The sequence below is a fragment of the Abramis brama genome (assembly GCF_963993115.1).
Source record: "Abramis brama genome assembly, chromosome: 7".
Classification (NCBI taxonomy): Eukaryota; Metazoa; Chordata; class Actinopteri; order Cypriniformes; family Leuciscidae; genus Abramis; species Abramis brama.
The window spans coordinates 35172784-35193693 of record NC_139969.1 but is presented as its reverse complement, the minus strand read 5'-3'; the positions used below and the strand labels follow the sequence as shown (position 1 = coordinate 35193693).

The 20910-nt window shown below is 39.8% G+C and overlaps 1 protein-coding gene across 1 annotated transcript in view; it reads left to right on the top strand.

Annotated features, from left to right (window-relative positions):
• Positions 1 to 7798: 7798 nt before the first annotated feature.
• mep1bb (meprin A subunit beta b) overlaps positions 7799 to 20910 on the top strand; it is a gene marked incomplete at its 5' end in the record, with an annotated part of 29398 nt that continues 16286 nt past the window's right edge. The window contains 8 exons of the mRNA XM_084120860.1: positions 7799 to 7877; positions 7988 to 8031; positions 8177 to 8255; positions 10555 to 10672; positions 10764 to 10942; positions 13903 to 14121; positions 14880 to 15032; positions 16285 to 16500. Coding sequence (XP_083976986.1) covers positions 7799 to 7877; positions 7988 to 8031; positions 8177 to 8255; positions 10555 to 10672; positions 10764 to 10942; positions 13903 to 14121; positions 14880 to 15032; positions 16285 to 16500 — 1087 coding nt within the window. The remainder of the gene's footprint in view (positions 7878 to 7987; positions 8032 to 8176; positions 8256 to 10554; positions 10673 to 10763; positions 10943 to 13902; positions 14122 to 14879; positions 15033 to 16284; positions 16501 to 20910) is intronic.

Genomic DNA, 20910 nt, shown 5'->3' with positions numbered 1-20910 from the left:
ACCACAAACTGGCGACAGGATGTTGGACGCCCAAGGCTTGATGCACAAGGGCAACGAAGGCTATCTGGTCCGAGCCAACAGAAGGTCAACTGTGGCACAAGTCACACAAAAGTTTAATGTTGGTTATGGGAGGAATGTGTCACAGCACATTGCACTATGAGGCTGTGAAGCCACAGACCAATCTGAGTGCCTATCATGACCCCTGTCCACCGTCGAGAGTGCCTTCAATGGGCATGTGAGCGTCAGACCTTGGAGCAATGGAAGACGGTCGCCTGGTCCGATGAGTCTTGTTGTCTTTTACATCACATGGACGGCCGTATACATGTCCGTCATGAAGCTGGGGAAGTGATGGCACTTTTTACAACAAAAATGAATCATCACTGAACTTACTTAAGCTGGACTATGACACTATTTTCTTCTAGAGCTGCTGTACAGTTGAAACAAACTTTGTTGCATTATTTTTCTGTTATCTCTGTAAAACTGCTTTGAAACAGTCTGTATTGTTAAAAGTGCTATTTAAATAAAGGTGACTTGACTTGACAGGATACACTGTGGGACGACAGCAAACCGGTGGAGGGAGTGTGATGCTCTGGGCAATGTTCTGCTGGGAAACCCTGGGTCCGGCCATTCATGTGGACGCAAGTTTGACACGTGCCACCTACCTAAACATTGTTGTAAACCAGGTAAACCCCTATTACAATGGTATTCCCTGGTGGAAGTGGATAATACACCCTGCCACACTGCACATATTGATCAGGAATGGTTTGAGGAACGTAATGAAGTGTTGTCCTGACCTCCAAATCCCCAGATCTCAATCCAATTGAGCATCTCTGCGATGTGCTGGACCAACAGGTTCAATCCATGGCGGCTCCACCTCGTATCCTACAGGACTTGAAGGATCTGCTGCTGATGTCTTGGTGCCAGATCCCACAGGACACCTTCAGGGCTCTCGTAGAGTCTATGCCTCGGTGGGTCGATGCTGTGTTGGCAGCACACAGAGGACTAACAGAATATTAGGCAGGTGGTCATAATGTTTTGGCTCCTCAGTTATGTTATAAATGGTTATACCCATTGTGGAATAACAAATTTAAGAATCTATTTCAAATATGCTTCCGTACATAACATCACGGTAAAGAATATTGTATTTAGCTTTTAAGGTTAAGATGATGATATCACACGAATGATTCTGCTCAGCAAAGTTGCAATTCTTGTTTTCTCTTTATTGTCTTTAATGGCTCTTGGAGCCAGAGCCACAGCCCCAGACGTTGAATGGTTGGGCTGATTGGATTAGCATATATGCATTTGAATAGTTATGCTGATTGGATTGAGACTGGTAACACGCTGGAGTCTAGGGTGGTTCAATAACCTGTATACTTCATTTACATGCTTTGTTCAACCTCAATGTAAATCCCTCCCCCTAAATGTATATAAAAGTGCAAGGCAACTTTCTTTAGATTAGACTTGAGAAAAAAACTACAGCCGCGAAGATCTCAATAAAGAATTTCTTCTGCTTAAAAGATCCAACTCAAGCCTCCTGGTTTATGCTTCGATGAAGGAATAAAGTTTCCAATAATTTGGTGCCGTGTGACCCGGATGGAGATATACTCACTGGAATCCAGATTTGAAACTTCAAGCTCAAAGATCTCAACAAAGAATGAACTTTTCTGACTGAATTTTTCAGACGAAATTTTTCTGTAAAGCAGAATAAACAAGAGGAGTGGCTAGCCGCACACTGATCCACTCAAGACTAGAAGTCTACAAAAACATATTTTATTTTTCAAATTGCATCGTGCAAAAAAGTGCAAAGTGCATGTGGGTTAAAAACAGAATAGACACCAGCAAACGTTTCAGCACATTGCTATCTTCAGTGCTCATTTAGCAAACAACATTCACCCTTTTTAAGCAAGTCAGCAATTAAGGACAATTAGCTGAATGCAATTATCTCAAAATCTCAATTGTCTCAAGTAGAATTACAAACAAGTATATATATATATGTTTCAAATGAACAGCTTCCAATGATAATACAGCATTACAGACACACACACAAAAAAGAAAGAATGTATTTTACAAAAAACAAGAAAATTCAAGTTCTTCATTCATACCCTCAGGAAATAAAGATTTAAGTTCAAAGATCCAAAAAGCCTCCCTTTGCAATAATTTTCTATCTCTATCTCCACCTCTCCTGTGAGGTAGAATCCTCTCGATGCCCAGGAACTTCATGTCAGACAGAGAGTGGTTAGCAGACTTAAAATGGTGAGAAATTGAAGATGTATCATCCTGTCTCCTAATGGCACTTGTGTGTTCAATCATTCTTGTGCGTAATGCACGTGTAGTTTTGCCAACATATAGTTGTGAACATGGACTAATGATAATGTAAACAACATGTACTCTTACAAGTAATCAGTTGTCTAATCTTATACGTTTTTAGTGTACGAGGATGTGTAAATGATTTACATTTGACATACTTAGTACAAGAAGAGCAATTGTGACATGGAAAATTACCCTGGGCATCGACAAGAGTAGTAGGAGAGGAGATGTGGGTGTCAGCATGGACAAGCTTGTCCCTCAAATTAGAGCTCCTGGAAGAGACAAAAAGTGGTTGTTCACTAAATACATTCAATAACTGGGGATCACTTTGAATAATGTGCCAATGATTCTTGATAATGGTTTTAATATCATTACTCAGTGGACTAAATGTGGATTTTTTTCATAGTCAAATTTCTCTCCTCCTGTTTTTGTAGGATGGAAACCTTCTCAAGTGCAGTATCAAGCCACTGGTTGGGATAGCCTCGTGATTTAAAGTCCATGTACAAGCTCTGGGCTTTAGACTCAAAGTCTTCTCTCCCAGAACAAATGCGGTGAAGTCTCAAAAATTGGCTGTAAGGTAAACCACGTTTTAGGGGCATTGGATGAGCACTGTTAGCATGAAGGAGACTGTTCTTAGCTGTATCTTTTCTATAAAGAGAAGAGACTATTTTATTATCCACAATTGATATAAAAGTGTCCAGGAAATTGACATCAGTGAACCCCACATGATATGTAAATTTAATGGAGGGCCTAAGACAATTCATGTACAAAACAAATGTTTCAAAATCACTTGCAGAACCTTTATAAATGACAAAGCAATCATCAATCTATCTCTTAAACAAAATAATATTGTCCAAGAAGGGGTTATTGTTGAAAACATATTGGTCCTCTAGAAAACCCAAATATAAATTGGCATAGTCAGGAGCCATAGTGGCCCCCATGACGGTGCCCTCAACCTGCAAATAATATTGATTTTCAAATAAGAAATAGTTTTTAGTAAGTACCATTTCAGCCATTTCAGTGATAAATTTAGTCGGAAGACCCTCATCATCAATGCGCAAATCGAGAAAATGTTCTAAAGCCAGTAGGCCCTCATGATGTGGGATGTTAGTATACAATGAGGTCACATCCATGGTTGCTAAAATAGCATCACAACAAACATTTTGCAGAGTTGCTAGACATTGCAGGAAATCAGCGGTGTCTCTCAAATAACTAGGAAGGGAAGTGACTAAAGGTCTCAAAACAGAATCAACAAAATTTGAAAGAGGTTCAGTAAGACTATTGTTTCCTGCTACTATAGGTCGTCCCGGTGGATTGACCAAACTCTTATGTACCTTAGGTAAGATGTAAAAGACAGGTCTAGTCGGAGAACGATTTAGCAGATATTGCTTCTCTTTATCAGAAATTAATTGATGAGCATGTGCTTCCTGAACAAATTTCTCGACCTCACCTTGAAACCGAGTCGTAGGATCTGATGGCAAAAATCGGTAATAATTAGTATTATTGAGTTGACGAAGAGCCTCATTATTGTAGAGTGCTCGAGGCATAATCACCAAACCACCTCCTTTATCAGCAGGTTTGATGACAATGTCTTTATTCCTACACAGTTCATCAAGAGCTTCTTTTTCAGAATGTGTCAAATTTGACTTATGGTTCCTAAATGATGTCTGCTCAAATAAATTAGTCACATCCCTTTCCACTAGCCTACAATAAGTTTCAATAGATGGATTAGACACAGGTGGACAAAAAGTACTTTTAGGCTTGAATTTCTCTCGACCATTGTGATTGTACACATTCAATTGATCAACTTTGTCATTTTTGTACCAACATTTCAATCTTAATGTCCGAAAAAACTTAAACAGTTCAATTTTGGTGACAAAAGGATCTGTAGCTTTAGTTGGAACAAAGCTTAGACCTTTGTTCAGAAGACTTACTTCATGTGGATGTAATTCTTGACCAGTAAGATTGAAGATCAGATTGTCTTTAGGCGAGTCCCCCTCTTCCGAACTGGTTGTTGAGTGACTCCTCTTACTCCCACGTCTCCCACGACGGGTGGTGGTGGTCTTCTGCGAAGTGGGTATTTGCGTGGCGTTCTTAGATGCTTTTCTGTCTCGCTGGCATGGTCTAAAAAATCCACTTCACTATCACCACTGGATGCAGAAGTATGCCGAGCCTCATCTTCAAACCGTACCCTCCTTGGGGATCTTGAAAACGTGCTGTTGCGATTAAGCCAGGGATAAACTCTACTTTCTTTATAATCTAAAGTGTCTCTGCGGAATTTACGGATCTTCTTCTGTTGTATACCTTGTTTAAATTCCACCAAGGAAGTGTCCAGTAATTCCATTTGTTGGTTAAAATTAACTTCACTATGAGATGCTATAATTGAGGCTTTGGTTTCTTCAATTTCTTCTCTCACCTTCTTTAGTTCCCTCTGTGTGAACTCAACAACAAGAAGAGTGAGGTCCAGTGAAGCCTCATTCATGATCTCACACCATTTCTTGCAGAACTCAGAATCTCCATCACCAATAGTGGGTGCCTTTTGTATTCTGAGACCTCTGGGAATTCTGCTTGCTCTCCAGTATTCACTTAGAGTTGAACCATGTAAGGTGTACCGGATCTCTTTCTCCAAAAGGTACTTGTAATGTTTCATTGAGTTTTGAATTGTCTCTGAATGCAAAACATTGGTTTCAGCTCTAGGAAAAAGGATATTCTCAAAATCTTCAGGGTTGTAGGTGAAGGTGGTAGCCTTGGAGTCTGTGATTAAATTGATTTCAGCAAACGACGACATCTTCAATTGGAAGGGCAGCATACATAAAAAATAAAAATAAGATTAGACAACTGATTACTTGTAAGAGTACATATGTTGTTTACATTATCATTTGTCCATGTTCACAACTATATGTTGGCAAAACTACACGTGCATTACGCACAAGAATGATTGAACACACAAGTGCCATTAGGAGACAGGATGATACATCTTCAATTTCTCACCATTGTAAGTCTGCTAACCACTCTCTGTCTGACATGAAGTTCCTGGGCATCGAGAGGATTCTACCTCACAGGAGAGGTGGAGATAGAGATAGAAAATTATTGCAAAGGGAGGCTTTTTGGATCTTTGAACTTAAATCTTTATTTCCTGAGGGTATGAATGAAGAACTTGAATTTTCTTGTTTTTTGTAAAATACATTCTTTCTTTTTTTTGTGTGTCTGTAATGCTGTATTATCATTGGAAGCTGTTCATTTGAAACATATATACTTGTTTGTAATTCTACTTGAGACAATTGAGATTTTGAGATAATTGCATTCAGCTAATTGTCCTTAATTGCTGACTTGCTTAAAAAGGGTGAATGTTGTTTGCTAAATGAGCACTGAAGATAGCAATGTGCTGAAACGTTTGCTGGTGTCTATTCTGTTTTTAACCCACATGCACTTTGCACTTTTTTGCACGATGCAATTTGAAAAATAAAATATGTTTTTGTAGACTTCTAGTCTTGAGTGGATCAGTGTGCGGCTAGCCACTCCTCTTGTTTATTCTATATGCCATTGGCTCTATGCACCTGAAGTACAATAACTTTTTTTCTGTTTGGAGCGCTACATATTTTTTCTGTAAAGCAGAAGAAATTCTTTATTGAGATCTTCGCGGCTGTAGTTTTTTCTCAAGTCTCCTGGTTTATGCTTCAATGAAGGAATAAAGTTTCCAACACCATTTATACTGTGTGAGAAAAACATTTATTTGACTAATGTTTTTTTTTTTTTTTTTAAGAGCACAGAATGTGGTTATATCACATCCGTTGCAATGTCCAAAGTAGACTAGCCATAATATCATCATTTTGACAGGTGTACAGTACCACTTACTATAAAGACTATATGGTCTAGCCTTGATGTTATATCTCATAAGTAATGATGTGGAATAATTATTTTTCATCTTTACCAACCCTCCTTGTTTGAAAATGGTTCCTCAGCATCTACAGCATTACAGAGCCTGTGAGGATCCATTGCACATATAGTTGTCATTGAGACATGTGATCTTGTCCCTTGTGATTTATCTTATCTCAATGAGCAAAGAACAGAGTAAGTCTCATCCATTGCGGTGTGGGAAATATTCCCCACTTCTTCCTATGAATAATATCTTATAGTTTTACATTAACTGCTGAACATAATGACTTTGCAACTCCATCCTCAAGGTAACCCATTGATTCAGAATAAAGTGGCTGTGATATGTCTTTGTCTAGGGTGTTGTTCACTTATGACACAGTAATGCCCTGCACCAAGCGCTCTGGCCTCCAGAAGTGAGTAGAAACGCTCTCTTTCAAATGGACTTTGCTGATATAGTAGTAAAAAGGCCCTCGTGCCCCCCTCAGTCATGCTAAAGACAGGCACTTTCTGAATTAGAAAACAAATGTGCACTGTTTCCGAAAAAAACAAGGGGTTCACCCAACTTACCCACGGGCTCATTTTACCCCAGCAATGTCCCGTCTGATGTCCGTCCTCATCTTTGCCAGATCGGAATGATTCTTCACCAGCCGCATCATTCATCCTTCTTGTAGGAACTGGAACTCAGGACTAACAAATCTGCCTCTTTTTTCCCCAAAAACTAGACTAGACAACCTTCTGTCACTGTTACGTGATTCATTTACATATCCTTGTTGTTAATGATCACCTATACCTAACATTATTAATGTTAATTAACACACGGTCAGTTTTCTCATATGTGCCAGAGAAGAATGGGCTTCCTCTGCTGAATCTTGGTTCTTCATTGAAAGAAAAGAAAACAAATTATGGTGGGATTGTTTTTAGGAAACAAACTCCCTAAATTTATGGTTCTATTTCTTATTTTCTAACAGCCATGTTTTGCAATGCTGTTATCTCTTAAAGTACATACTTCACTCATCTTGTTTCTGATCAGATCTAACATAACTCAATTATCAGATTTGATTTTGAAAAGAGAACCAATCAGATGAACATGTAGCATTTACTGCTCTGTCAATTATTGATCTGCTGTTACTCTCTATCAGGTCCATCATGCTAGCTTTGAACTTTTTTATCATTTTATGCATCTTTTACAACATTGTTGGGCTGATATCAGATCAGAATTCCTCTGTCAGTCGTTCTGTGCTTCATAGCTCAAACATGTTTCGCATGTTTCTTTTTCTTTTGCATTTCTTATGTCTCTTTGGCTGTCAAGGTAGATGTGAGGTGAGTGACTCTTTTACACATATCATTCATGTTATAATGGATATTTCAGTTTTTGTGCAACCAAACAGCAAACAGAAGTTATATTTATTAGAATAAGTTTTGGCATGTATCAATGTGAAGTATTGGTTGTCACCTAAAAAGTTGTATATATGACAATTGATATTTCACCACATATTTTGAATGATTTCTCTTATCATGTTTTGCCTATTAGGCAACACAACGAGTGATCGGTAAGTGTGCTTTCCTCCTCTCTTCTTTGCTGAGAAAGTATTTTAATGTACAGAATGCAAAAACTATGCCTAACTGCATTGACATTGATTTCGCAGAATATAATGTAGATGGTGGAAAAGAAGATCTGTTTGATGTTAATGAAGGTAAGGTGAACATGTCATCACTAGGTCTATAAGTGTTTGCTTTGCTTTGCATGATAGTCAGTCTCATTGACCATGGCCTTTCTGTCTTGTCTTGTTTGTCATGTTTTCAGATGCGGGTCTTGATCTTTTCGAGGGAGATATTTTATATGATGAGGTAACTAATTTGACCTGAAAAACAAAAACAATCTGTTTGTGTGTGGTTTGCTGTTCTCATAGCATTAATGCTGTATGTGTGAATAAACATAATTCAGCAGTGAATTGCATATGTGACAGAATGTAACGTCCTGTTTCTGTCTCAGAAATGGGGGAGGAATTCTATAATCGGGGATGAATACAGATGGCCAAAAACGATTCCTTATTACCTTGAGGATGATTTGGGTGAGTTTCTTTAGTCCATTTTTTGATACAGATACAGTATCACAAATATAGTAAAACAGTACAACAATAAAATAATAATATAATATAAAACATGTTTTTATTGTAATATATTTTAAAATGTATTTTATTCCTGTGATCAAAGCTGAATTTTCAACATCATTACTTGTCTTCAGTGTCACATGATCCGTCAGAAATTATTGCTGAAAATATGCTGATTTGCTGTTATCAATGTTGAAAGCAGTTGTGCGTTTTTATATTTTTGCGGAAACTGTCATATATTTTTTCAGGATTCTTTTTTTATGAAAAGAAAGTTCAAAAGAGCAGCTTTTATTTAAAAAAAACAAAACAATTTTGTGACAATTTAAAAATCTTGGCACTTTTGATAAATTTTAATGCAATTTTAAAGCAATGCAATTTTAAAGGGATAATTTAAATCTACAAATCTGTAATTACTCACCCATCTTTGTTCATCTTCGGAAAAAGAAATTAAGGTCTTTTTGATTAAATCGTAGAGCATTCTGTCCCTCCACAGTTACGCAACTTTGACGCTTCAAAGAGTTCATAAAAGGGATCGTAAAACGAATCCATATGAATTAAGCGGTTTAGTCCAAATTTGCTGAAGAGACTCGATCACTTTATATGATGAACAGATTTAATATAGACTTTTACTCACATATAAACATTGATCAGCAAACATAAACAGAAGCTCAACCGAACCTGCTTGCTGAAGCTCAATTGTACTGCGTAACTCGATAATGAATCTCATTGATTCTTACAGAAGCTCAAACGTGCTTCGTAATACGAAAATTAACCTCATTGGTTCCTTTGGAAGCTCAAACGTGAGCTTGGTTTAAAATGTCTGTTAGAATGTGTTTACACATGGCAGGTTGGGTTTGATTAAAACAAACACTGGTGCGATTGCTCTGTTAGTATGGATCATTTGAGTATGTGTGAACGCTGCCATCTGAACCCTGGTGCGCACCAAACAAGCAGACCTAGACCGCTGAAACGATGAGTCTCGGTCCGCTTCCAAACGAACTCTGGTGCGGTTCAACTGAAATATGAATGCAAAGACAGGACTTGATGTCACAAGATCCAACCCTAAAAAGGACAGAATGCCCAAACACACCTGTTTTTTTCTCGTCATAGTCGCAATGTTGCCCATCACAGTTCGGTACAGGGATCAGAACTGCGTCACCTCGCAACAGATCTTCGTTTGTGTGTGTGATGGAAGGATTCCTGTCGCTGTTTTGACTACTTTAAGCCAGGGACACACCAAGCCCACACACACCGACATTTTTTTTCCCGGTGTTTATTTTTTATTTTATGGCAGATTCAACATTCAGGATTTTCAACATTCGTCAACATTTTCGGCGTCAGGATCGGCATCAGGCCGTCTGTGAGACAGAGAACTCTGATTGGCTGTTCAGTTTAGCGAACGAGTCAGTGCACGAGAATAAGAGCAAAAGTGCTGAAAGCGAGCAAAGAAGTCAAGACGACACAGACAGAATGCTGTTATAATTTTACTTCATCTTACCTGAGCATTCCACTGCGCGAATATTTCATAATAACATGAGCGGAGTGGAATAAAGAATGTGTATTCAAAATGGTAAGCAAGCGCTGCTTTGTTTGTGGTTTACCTGCAGTCTTAGTTTCACTTTCCCCTTTTGAATGATGAATATAGACAAATATATCTGCTTAAGTAGACAGTTATCTCTTTTACACGCAGGCGCAGACCGCGTGTGCGAGCTGACAGTCGGTTGTAGTCCTTTCGGAGTGTTCAAACACAGATTTTCTTCCCTGACCCACGCTTTCAGCAGCGCTAGTTCTTTATTGTCAGTTTGGTGTGTCCCTACCTTTACACATTTTATAAGCTCTTCACAAGTTCTCAGCTGGTCAAAATACCATCAGTTGTAGGCTACGCACATACAACGAGTGGATTTAGCCCAGCACACAGCATAGTTTTCGATGTTCGGTAAGTTCAGTCGCAAGATAAGGCAGGGAATGTATCCCTATGCATTTATGTTCGTTATCTTTAGGTTCTGGACCATACAAACCAAGTAAACCGAACTACAAGTGTGAACACACCCTTATTGAAGCAACATTTACCTGCCCCTATACATGACGTTGAACAAAACAAAATGTTATAGGTCACTTTACATGTCAGTCAGATGACCTCTTCCTGTCTAAGTGGACAGTCATTGGTATTGAAGCGGCCGGAGAGGCCATATCTTATGTTGTCAGTCAAAGGCTATGCCATATTAATTAGGCCCTAACAAATCAATTTCTCTATGGACAGATATCAATGCAAAGGGGGTTATCCTGAAGGCCTTTGAACAGTATCGGTTGAAGTCATGTATCGACTACACACCATGGAATGGAGAAGAAAACTATATCTCTGTATTTAAAGGCAATGGGTGAGCAACTAAACACTTATATACATGCTTCTCCACACAATATGAGCTGTGTAGAAACCATGATAAAATATATATGTATGTGTGTGAATAGCTGCTTTTCATCAGTTGGTAACCGGCGAGTTGGCAAACAAAGGCTGTCCATTGGCAGCGGATGTGATCGTATCGCCACCATTGAGCATGAGTTTCTCCATGCATTGGGCTTCTGGCATGAGCAATCCCGCTCTGACCGTGATGACTATGTCTCCATCATCTGGGACCGCATTTCAGAAGGTATTTTTTGATTCAATATATCCTATGCACAAAAAATATTGTATTAGGTCTGGTATTCTGTCACAGTATTGGTGGCTGTAATGACCAAGGAGTAAAAACCCCTTTAAATAATAATTCCAAGAGGAAACACACAGGAGAACAGAATAAATCAACCACATCCAACATAAACAATACCAGACAATGAACAGAGGAAACTAAAGCCCTATTCGGACGGGACTAGTTTAACATGGAGAGGTGGGGTAAATTAATAATTACCAGAGCTTCTCTGTGATTTTAGTCCCGTCCGAAAGTGCATGTTAGTAATCATTATGGACAATGCCAGTAAAAATTACGGCGAGTTTTACCTCCAGTAAAAAGGTCTGGAAAAATTACCTCAGGTAATACTAATCCCATGCGAATAGACCCGCTGTAAATATGTACATAAATATTTTGTCATTTCCTGTTTAAAAGTAGTTTTCCGCGTTTTTTCAAGTATGGAGATGCTTGAAAAAGCATTCAGTTGCGTTCTAGACGCTGGGACAAGTCTGTGGCAAAACTCAAGTGTTTTCCACATACCATTCAGATCAGAAAGAAGATCGAAAGCACTTGTTAGAGGCACGAAACACTTTTAGCATTAGGTAAGTGCCTATTACCTACACAATCCAATCTGAAGTTAATGAATTAATCGTTCGACCGGACATAACTGTTTTATAAGTATAGGTTATGTGTTTGTGCACGTGATATCAGAAAGCAACGTAATCCGGGTGACGGTGACGGCGATACGCAAATCGAGTTACTCCTCCAACTTCTGCTAGTTTTACTGAGATATCTTATCCCGTGCGAATTGGCCATTAATATTACAGACATCCTGTGGTAAAATTACATTACTCCGTCTACCCTTGTAAAGTGAATCCCGTCCGAATGGGGCTTAAGAGTTTAAATACAGAGAGATAACGAGGTAACTAAATAAACAACAGGTGAACATAATCCAATCAGAAACCATAGAAACTAACTAGCAAACAGAACTCAGGCAAAGCACAACAGGGAACAGAATGAAAACGAAACCAAAACAGAACAGACCAGGGGTGCGTTTCCCAAAAGCATTGTTATATGGTCGCTAGTTCCGTCGTTATCAGCATAGTTCAACGAGTCTGTGTTTCCCGAAAACATAGTTCCAACGAACATTCGCAAACAGCAGCGTAGAGTTGTGAGGCTGGAACGACAGTCATTGTTTGCATGACATGTGGACTCAATAAATCTTTATCTTGAGCCTAATAAGCAAACTGACATTCAGTACAATCTATATATTTTATTTAGAATGCATACAAATGTAATTTACGTCTTTTAGTTTGTCAAGAGATTTAAAGCACCGTTTTTGAAAAGTGTGCATGTGCGAACGTGCTCTAGTACGTAAGAACGAGCCTATGGATGAATCTGGAAATAAAGCAAAATAACTGAGAAAAATGAGAAATAGTCCTCAGATGGCATGTCTGTAATTTATAGCAAAACATCTAGCATTAATTCGATCTCAAACAGATTCATTAAAAGGAGTTATTACTCCACCACCTGTGTGAGGTCAACCAACATGGTTGAACGACCTATTTGCGACCAATTAGCGAGTTACGTCGTTTTACGGAAAACGTACCCCAGAACGATACCGTTACAGAAACAATAGAGCATGTAATAATAAAATGTAAAAAATATGAAAAATAAAGATTATAACTGGAGAAAGTAAGAAACATGGGTGAAGAAGCATTCAATATGCAAAGTCTTCTGAAAGAGCATGCAAAACAATGTAAAAAATATAGAATATAGAATAAAATATCTTAAAAACAGGACTAGAATCTAGTTTTGTTTTTTGTTTTTTTTACCTGCTCCACACTCTAGTCCAGACGGTAGCGTTAGTGACTGACGCTGGTAGGTCACATGATAATGACAACATCTCGAATATAGTACGTCCAGATTACACTCATACTACACACATTCATACTATATAGAACATACTTTTTTAGCGGTCGTGAAGTAATTACTTATTCAAAATAAGTACCTACTCAAGAGAGTATGCGATTTCGGATATAACCAGTGTTTAAGTGAAACATTAGAGACCTTATTCCTAAGTGAATTATTCCCAATATTATTCCCAATTTTGGATTGGTGGTACCAATCGTAGGTGTCTAGAAGACACAACTTAAGTCAGGTGTACATAGGGGAATATCTACCACACCACACCATCCCAACCCTTTTCTCTTTCTTAATTTCGACAAACAACAATAAATAAGACAAAACATTTAACATATAGCACTTCCTGAAGACAAAGAAACTGATGACGTCTAATGCAGGCACAGTTTTATAGTCATAATGGAGTGCCATTTCACATCATATGACTGCTGTCGGCCAATTGAATTGGTTCAATTTCACACATACTTCAGAGGTCACGCTGAAGCTTTGAGTTCCCTTGAAGGGGAACCACACTATACATGATGAAGAATACACACTCTATAACAGACAAAGAACTGAACTGGTGGTATTATTACACAGGGCAAATGAGGGAGAAAATGAATAACTATAACAAATAGTCAAGTCAAGTCAAGTCACATTTATTTATATAGTGCTTTTTACAATACAGATTGTTTCAAAGCAGCTTTACAGAGATAACAGTAAAATAATGCAAAAAAGTTTGTTTCCAGAAGAAAATAGCATCACAGTCCAGCTTTTGTTTTTAAAAAAGTTATTAATTTAGTTCATATATATATATATATATAGCCGCTCTGGAGTAAACCGTGGTTAAGAAACTAAACTCAAAGAACCAAAACACAAACAATATATGACATTTACATTGTGTATCACATGTGTATTTACAGTATGAAAAAATCATAATTTAGAAGATTATTAACTAACAGATTATTGTTATGCTCGTTTGAAACAAGGAGATATTCTCTGGGATGGATTTACAGTATTTTCGAAACACTTTCATTTCACAGACAGGAAGCATAACTTCGTCAAATACGACGACACTACATCCAGTGCCCTGAACGTACCTTATGATTATGGTTCCATGATGCATTACAGCAAGAAAGCTTTCCAGAACGGCACTGATCCCACCATAGTCACCAAGATCCCTGCCTTCAGTGACGTCATAGGCCAGCGTATGGAGTTCAGCGACAGCGACCTGCTCAAACTCAACAGACTCTACAACTGCAGTAATGCATTTTACACACTATCACATCTAAAATGAGACAAAACCTCTCTCCTTCATAAAATGTGCTGTTTAGTTTATGTCAGTGGTTCTCATCCCTGTTTCTGGACCCCCCAACACTGCACACATTGAAGGTTTCTTTTGTCTGACACACACATTTCAGGTCCTGGAGTCTCTACTAATGAACTGATGACCTGAATCAAGTGTGTTTGACTAGGGAAATGTGCAGTTTACACGACACCATTTTCATCCAAAAACTGAAAACTTTTTTTCACATGTGTATTACGTGTTCAGTCTATATGCATGTAGTGTTTTTTTTACAAAGTGACATCGCCAACTACTGGCCTGGCATGAATGATATAGTATTTTTAATAGTTTTCGTGGATTCGTGTGAACGGGGATCGTTTTGACAACATCGTAGTCTGAAAACGCAAACGTTTCCATTTTTAGTACACTGTTGTCATGTAAACGTACGCTAAGTAGGGCTCCAGGAACAGGGTTGAGAACCACATCACAGTCATGAACCTGATGTGCTTTTTGCTTAGGGCTGGGTGTAGATACAAGTTTCAAGATTTGATTTGATTCCAATTCTTGCTGGTATCAGCAGGAGGGACGTTCTCAACATTAAAAAGTTGACAATGGTCAAGTGTACTAAATACCTTGTTTGCAACAAGATCGTACAGAAGAAAATTATGAAATGTAGGAATGTTTAAAGTTTGCCTGTACTACTGGTTCACCTGACAGCATGTGATTACTTCACAGAAAGCTCCTCCACATTTCTGGACTCCTGCAACTTCGAATCGGAAAATATCTGCGGAATGATCCAAAGCCATGAAAATGCTGCAAGCTGGCAGCGTGTTTCCAAAGCTACAGGTGGACCAGACACTGACTACACCAACATGGGACGTTGTGATGGCAAGTCTTGTTGATTTTTAATATTTAAAAACTTCAATGCATTCTTTATAATTGACAAGCTTTAAAGGGATAGTTCACCCAAAAATTTAATTTCTCTCATAATTCACTCACACTTGTATCATTCCAAACCAGTTTGGCATTATTGATGTCAAATCTATCATTACAGCAATGACCATTTTTCATTGAATAACAACTTATATTTTAGTCTATTTTACAATTTTAAAACTGTTATGGTGCTTTTTAGTTCACTCATTCACTCTGGTTGTATGGAAAAGAGCACTTCACTTCGGCTTCATTTTTCTTCATCTTTTGTCATACAGAAATGTATATATGACAGTGCAGTATGGCATTTGCAATATCAGTTTCATTTGTAACAATCCCTTTAAAACAATAATTTGTGCATGAAGATTAATGGAATGCAGAATATTTAATCGGTTAAATTAAGTGTTTTGCAATGTGAATGACCACTCTGAACAGGGTGCTGATGTAGAACACAGATTAAAGACCCTTGCACACATGGACATGTGAAAGACACTTCCGTTTCAAAATCCAGCAAATTTATTCGGATAACTTTGAAAATTTTGCACATGAATAACTTACCTGGCATGTGAATACTGAAATCTCTCTTGGAATGTGATGATTTTTTTAATGTTTTCACAGATATATATATGAATGTTATACGTATAATGTTAGTTAAAATATTTGGCATTCACAAACAATCACAATACAATTTACTACTGTTATTAATGAATGCCAGTGAGATGTTAACTTCAGCCTGGTACACACTTAACGACTGTCAGGCCAATTATGAAGTACTTTGATACTTACGACTGGATCATGCCCAAATGCGCAGAGTCAGAGACAGTTGCGTTCGATCAGTGTTCACAGTCGGTGTTTAAAATCTGCTCCAGTCTTCTGTAAGTGTGTTCAGTTCAGTCTTAGAATGTTTCAGCTAGTCGTAATGATAAACAACTCAAAAGTTGAACGATAAAATCAGCTGCTGCAGAATTTCACGTTAAACATTTTCAGGTACCAGGTTTACTACATGGTTAAACAGGTAAATGTGTTAGTTACATTAATTATAAAATCTCTAAAACTCTAACAATGCAGAAAACGTTTTCAGTACAGTCATACACTCCTTTACTTTGACTACAAACACCTCTCATAATCACTCAACTTGAGCATTTTTGAAACGTGGAAGGCTTTGCAATTGTCAGTTCATATACTATCTGTATAACCATCATGTTTTCAGGAAAGGGTTATTTCATGCACTTGAGCACAGCGGTTGGGATGGAAGGGAGCAAGGCGCTGCTGGAGAGCAGGATTCTTTACCCCAAGCGAGGATTCCAGTGCCTGCAGTTTTTCCTCTACAACAGCGGTCATGCAAGTGACCAGCTCAGGATCTGGACGCGAGAGTTCGACATGGCAAACCCGAACGGGACCCTGCATCTCATTCAGCAGATTGAAGGTACAAATGTTCAGCCTTGGATTAAGGAATATCAGACGTTATTTTAAATGTGACTGTTGTCAAAGATTTTTTATTTGCACCACACAGGTTTTTATTTATTTATTTTGCATTAGTCTTATTCCACACCTTAAATGTCTTGAATGAAATTTGAGCGTCTCATTCCATTTTCAGGGAACTGGGGTTACTTGCATAGCCCTAAGATGTTCCCTTTTAGGGCTAAGCTGTGAACTGTGCACAATCATAGTGAGCTAGGTATAACAACTCTACTGACAAATTTGGAGGTAAACGTCAACACTTTACAGGGTGCATCCCCTGCGACTTGTATAACAGCCTCTTTCCCTAACAGCCAGTGACAGTAGGTGCTAGGGAATACATGCTTAGCCATACACCAAGCCAAAAGAGGAATTTGGAGTATAACTCTACGAAATACTCTTTTTCTCTGCTGCGGAAAGCAACTCTTAAACAGGGGAGCATAACCCTACTTAAAACCGTATTAACTTTAGAGGAGGGGGACGAAATTAAGGAATGAAAACTGGAGAACCCTCCCAGATAACTCTCATTCTTCCAGCTCTAACCACTTTCACTTAGGGAGTGGCTCTACAGACTGGTGTGCACAAGACATATCTCTTTTTGCCTAGAAAGATGCCATATACTGTAGCAACCCATCCACAGGGGAGCATAAGATCCTACTTACAACGCAACAATAATTTGGGAGGAAACAGAATGAGAACTTGGGACAGTATGAACATGCCCAAAATAATTCCCATTCGTCAACTCCAACCTTGGGAAAGAATAAAGATACATACGAAGTAAAAGTATCGTTATTGACGAGCGTGACTGTTCCCGGTGCTCCCTGCATCACTGGTCAGCATCGCATGGCTTTCACATTCATGCGAATCACACCAAAGTTCCAGTGCAGCCGAACCCAGACAAGATGGTCTCTGCATAACAGCTTTCACATTTAAAATTTTGAATGCGAATCATACCCCGTTTTAAACTAAACTGCCAGTTTAGCTTAACTTTTGTTTGCTTTAGCTCTAGTATTATCTGAAGTGTTAGCAATGAACTGCTGAAGTTGGAGTTTATTAAAGGAGTTTTCGCAGTTAGATGATGTGACGCGCTTTACAAGCCATAGAGAGGGCGGGCACCTGTCCTGCGATAGTCCTTCTCACATCTTCATCATAGCCCTCCTGGCGAGCAATTGCACTCACATCCTGCTGGAGGGAGGGCAATCACAACAAAGAGGTAACATAACAACCGTACCTTCTGTTAAAAGATCAAACTACAATTTAAGGGGTTGCATCATCTCACTGAGACCACTCCTTCAGTAGGCTGCCACCTCACCTCCATATAGAGGGTGAGCGACCGAAAGTGAGGTGGTTGTAAGGTTCTACTGCCACCAACCCTATTAAGAAATAGTTGTCTCTCAACAGTTTCTCCAGCTGAGCTGTAAGAAGCGCATCTTAATTGTGAAGGGGTCACATCATCTAACTGCGAAAACTCCTTTAATAAGCTCCGACTTCAGCAGTTCATTGCTAACACTTCAGATAATACTGGAGTTAAAGCAACCAGAAGTTAAGAGGTCGCATCATCTCACCGCGATCACTCCTTCAATAGACTGCTGCCTCAGAAGTTCACTGCTAACAACTCCAGTCAAACCGGAAGGAAGGCAACCGCAAGTAACAGGGTCATATCGTCTCACTGTGACAGCTCCTTTCATAAATGTTTGACCCTCAGCAATTACTTTATGCTGATTTCTAATGCTAAACACCTGTGCTGAAATAATGAAGTGAAAGTGAAGGGGTCACATAATCTCACCATGGCCAATGATTCAGTTATGCTGAAAACCAAATAAAGAGGGGATTGGATCATCTTTATTCTTTTTCACGCAACCACACCCTCGAATGCAGAGCGTTAGCAACAAAAGAACGTTCTACTTTAAGACTGTGTCTGCTTTGACCTCCAACTGGAGAGGGAAACAGGGCTACTTTTTTTTACTCTGTCTGCCTCTTACTGGCACACTCGGGGTTCGTAAGCTATATACCAACATCAGCTGATTAATGCTGGAGGAAGGAGGAGGAGCCTTAGCGCTCCTGCCTTTACAAAACTCCCAGGGTGTGTGCCAGTGGCATTCACTCATACTAGCATGTTAAGCACAAACGATCTAGCTTGTCCCTAAAAAAGCCAGAATGCAAAAGCAAATATAATAAGTTTTCCACTAATGATTCTGCTTCAAACAACCTACTGTGCCCCAACACCGTCCTCTGAGGATGAAGGAAGGTAAGGGAGAAGGGAAATGGTGGAGGTGGCGGGAAGGTGATGAATTATATATTTACTTTTTAATCCTTTTTAACCAGTCTTTCAGACAGTTGTCAATTTGTACCTCCCTCAAATCTTGGCTCCTTGTCTCGTCAACGTGCCACCTTTGTCCCTAGCTCCTGGATTTTTAACAGAAGGAGAGGGGACCTGGCCGAGTCAGGGATATATCGCCTGAATGCTTCTGACTGCACCTACGCCTCTCTGAAGTTTCCCACCACTGTCTCAACGGCAGTGTCGAAAAGTCTAGAGGGTGATAACGTGGCATCAAGGAGAAAAGATTTCTCCCTCTCCTTGTTCCCTAACAGACCGAGCCTGAGATGCCTCTATGAAACCACCATAGTCACCATAAAGCAGCCAATGGCAGCAGATGTCTGTTTAGTTGCCTAAGAGAGACAGATCCGCAGTACGGCGCAGTTCAGCAACTGCTTCAAGCGACAATGTCTGCCCATTATCCAGGTCCTTCAGGAGGTCAGCCTGATAAGCCTGCAACACTGCCATTAGCCGTGTTTCCACTGTCGGGCCAAAAGTGAGCGTGCTAGTGCATGCCAGGGCTTCTGGGCCAATGGCCAGTGGTTTTTGGCCCGCTGAATACCTTGGTCCAAAGCGGGCCAACTGGGAATTGAGGAGTGGTCATGAACAAAGGTGGTGTCAACACTGCTGTTCATTTCCCATGTTATCATATCAGGCTACCAGCTAACCCTTAGCATTTAAGAAATTTAAAACAATTTTCAGCTCAAAACTCACTTTCAGACACCAGCAAGTGTTTGAAATAACTTCCGATTGTGAACCCTTGGGGATTGTGATCACCATATGAGGAAAAAATATACCTAAAATATGCCAGCGTCAGTATCTGCGAATGTAGTAATGGGTTATAACCGGACTTATATCCTCCATATGTTGAGTAATGATTGGCTAGATTGGCTTTTCCGGAATTCGAATGCGCATGCGTCGCGTCTGAACGCGTTGTTGTCTTTGGAGCTCTATCGATTTGATTTATAATTCTTGATTTTTCCCTTTAAACTCACTTACAACGAACATTTTCTACTTTTCCTCACTGAGAAGCACTACTGCTCAAACCTCATAGTTACAACGCGGACTGTTGAGCAGACGCGTCTCAAGCCTATTAGTGATCCAACGCCGGATACTCTTATAGGTTACGTCCGTGGATCACGGCTGAACGCGTCTTCTCCACACTCACTTACAAACAAACATGGCGAATATATCAGATGTAAGTAGTCTACCTCTTGGTGCAGGTGAAGATACATTTGAGCTGCACGCGTTGCAGTCTGAGCTGGAAGCTGTTGAGAAACAAATCCACGACCTTTTAGTGAGACAAGCCGAGCTGATAGACCAGCGGTTAGCTCTTGAAACATCACGCGCCGATGCACACAAATCAGTGATTAACATTACTAACCCGCTGACTCCGACCTCGCCTACTCCGTGCGTTACTCAGCATCGGTCCCGAGCGCCGAGGTCGCGATCAGCCATGGTCTTGTTCACTCCGGCTCCAACACGCCACCACGAAGCCTGGATGGTTCCGCAGCGGAAGACGCGAGTCAGGTCTAGACCAAGAAGACTCTCTCCGACCCTCCCGGTTTTCGAGTTATCCACACAAAACCGCTTCTCCCCTCTTCGCGAAACCGAACGCGATGCTGTGATCATCGGCGATTCCATCGTTCGGCACGTACACGCTACGTTAGGTAAAAGTAAGGTGCACAGTCACTGCTTTCCTGGTGCTCGTGTTTCTGAAATTGCTGCTCGCGTTCCCGAGATTCTGAACGGTGACGAGCACGTCGGAACTGTGGTCTTGCACACGGGAGTGAACGACATCAGGCTGCGCCAGACAGAGGTTCTGAAGAAAGACTTCAGGAATCTGATCGATACGGTACGCAGCACATCGCCTGAAACAACGATCATAGTGTCAGGACCGCTTCCCACGTACCGACTAGGACATGAAAAGTTTAGTAGACTATTCACGCGCTAAATGAATGGTTAATGTCATGGTGCAATGAGCAGAAACTGCTCTTTGTAAATAATTGGAATCTGTTTTGGGAGCGTCCTAGGCTTTTCCGTGCTGATGGCTTACACCCA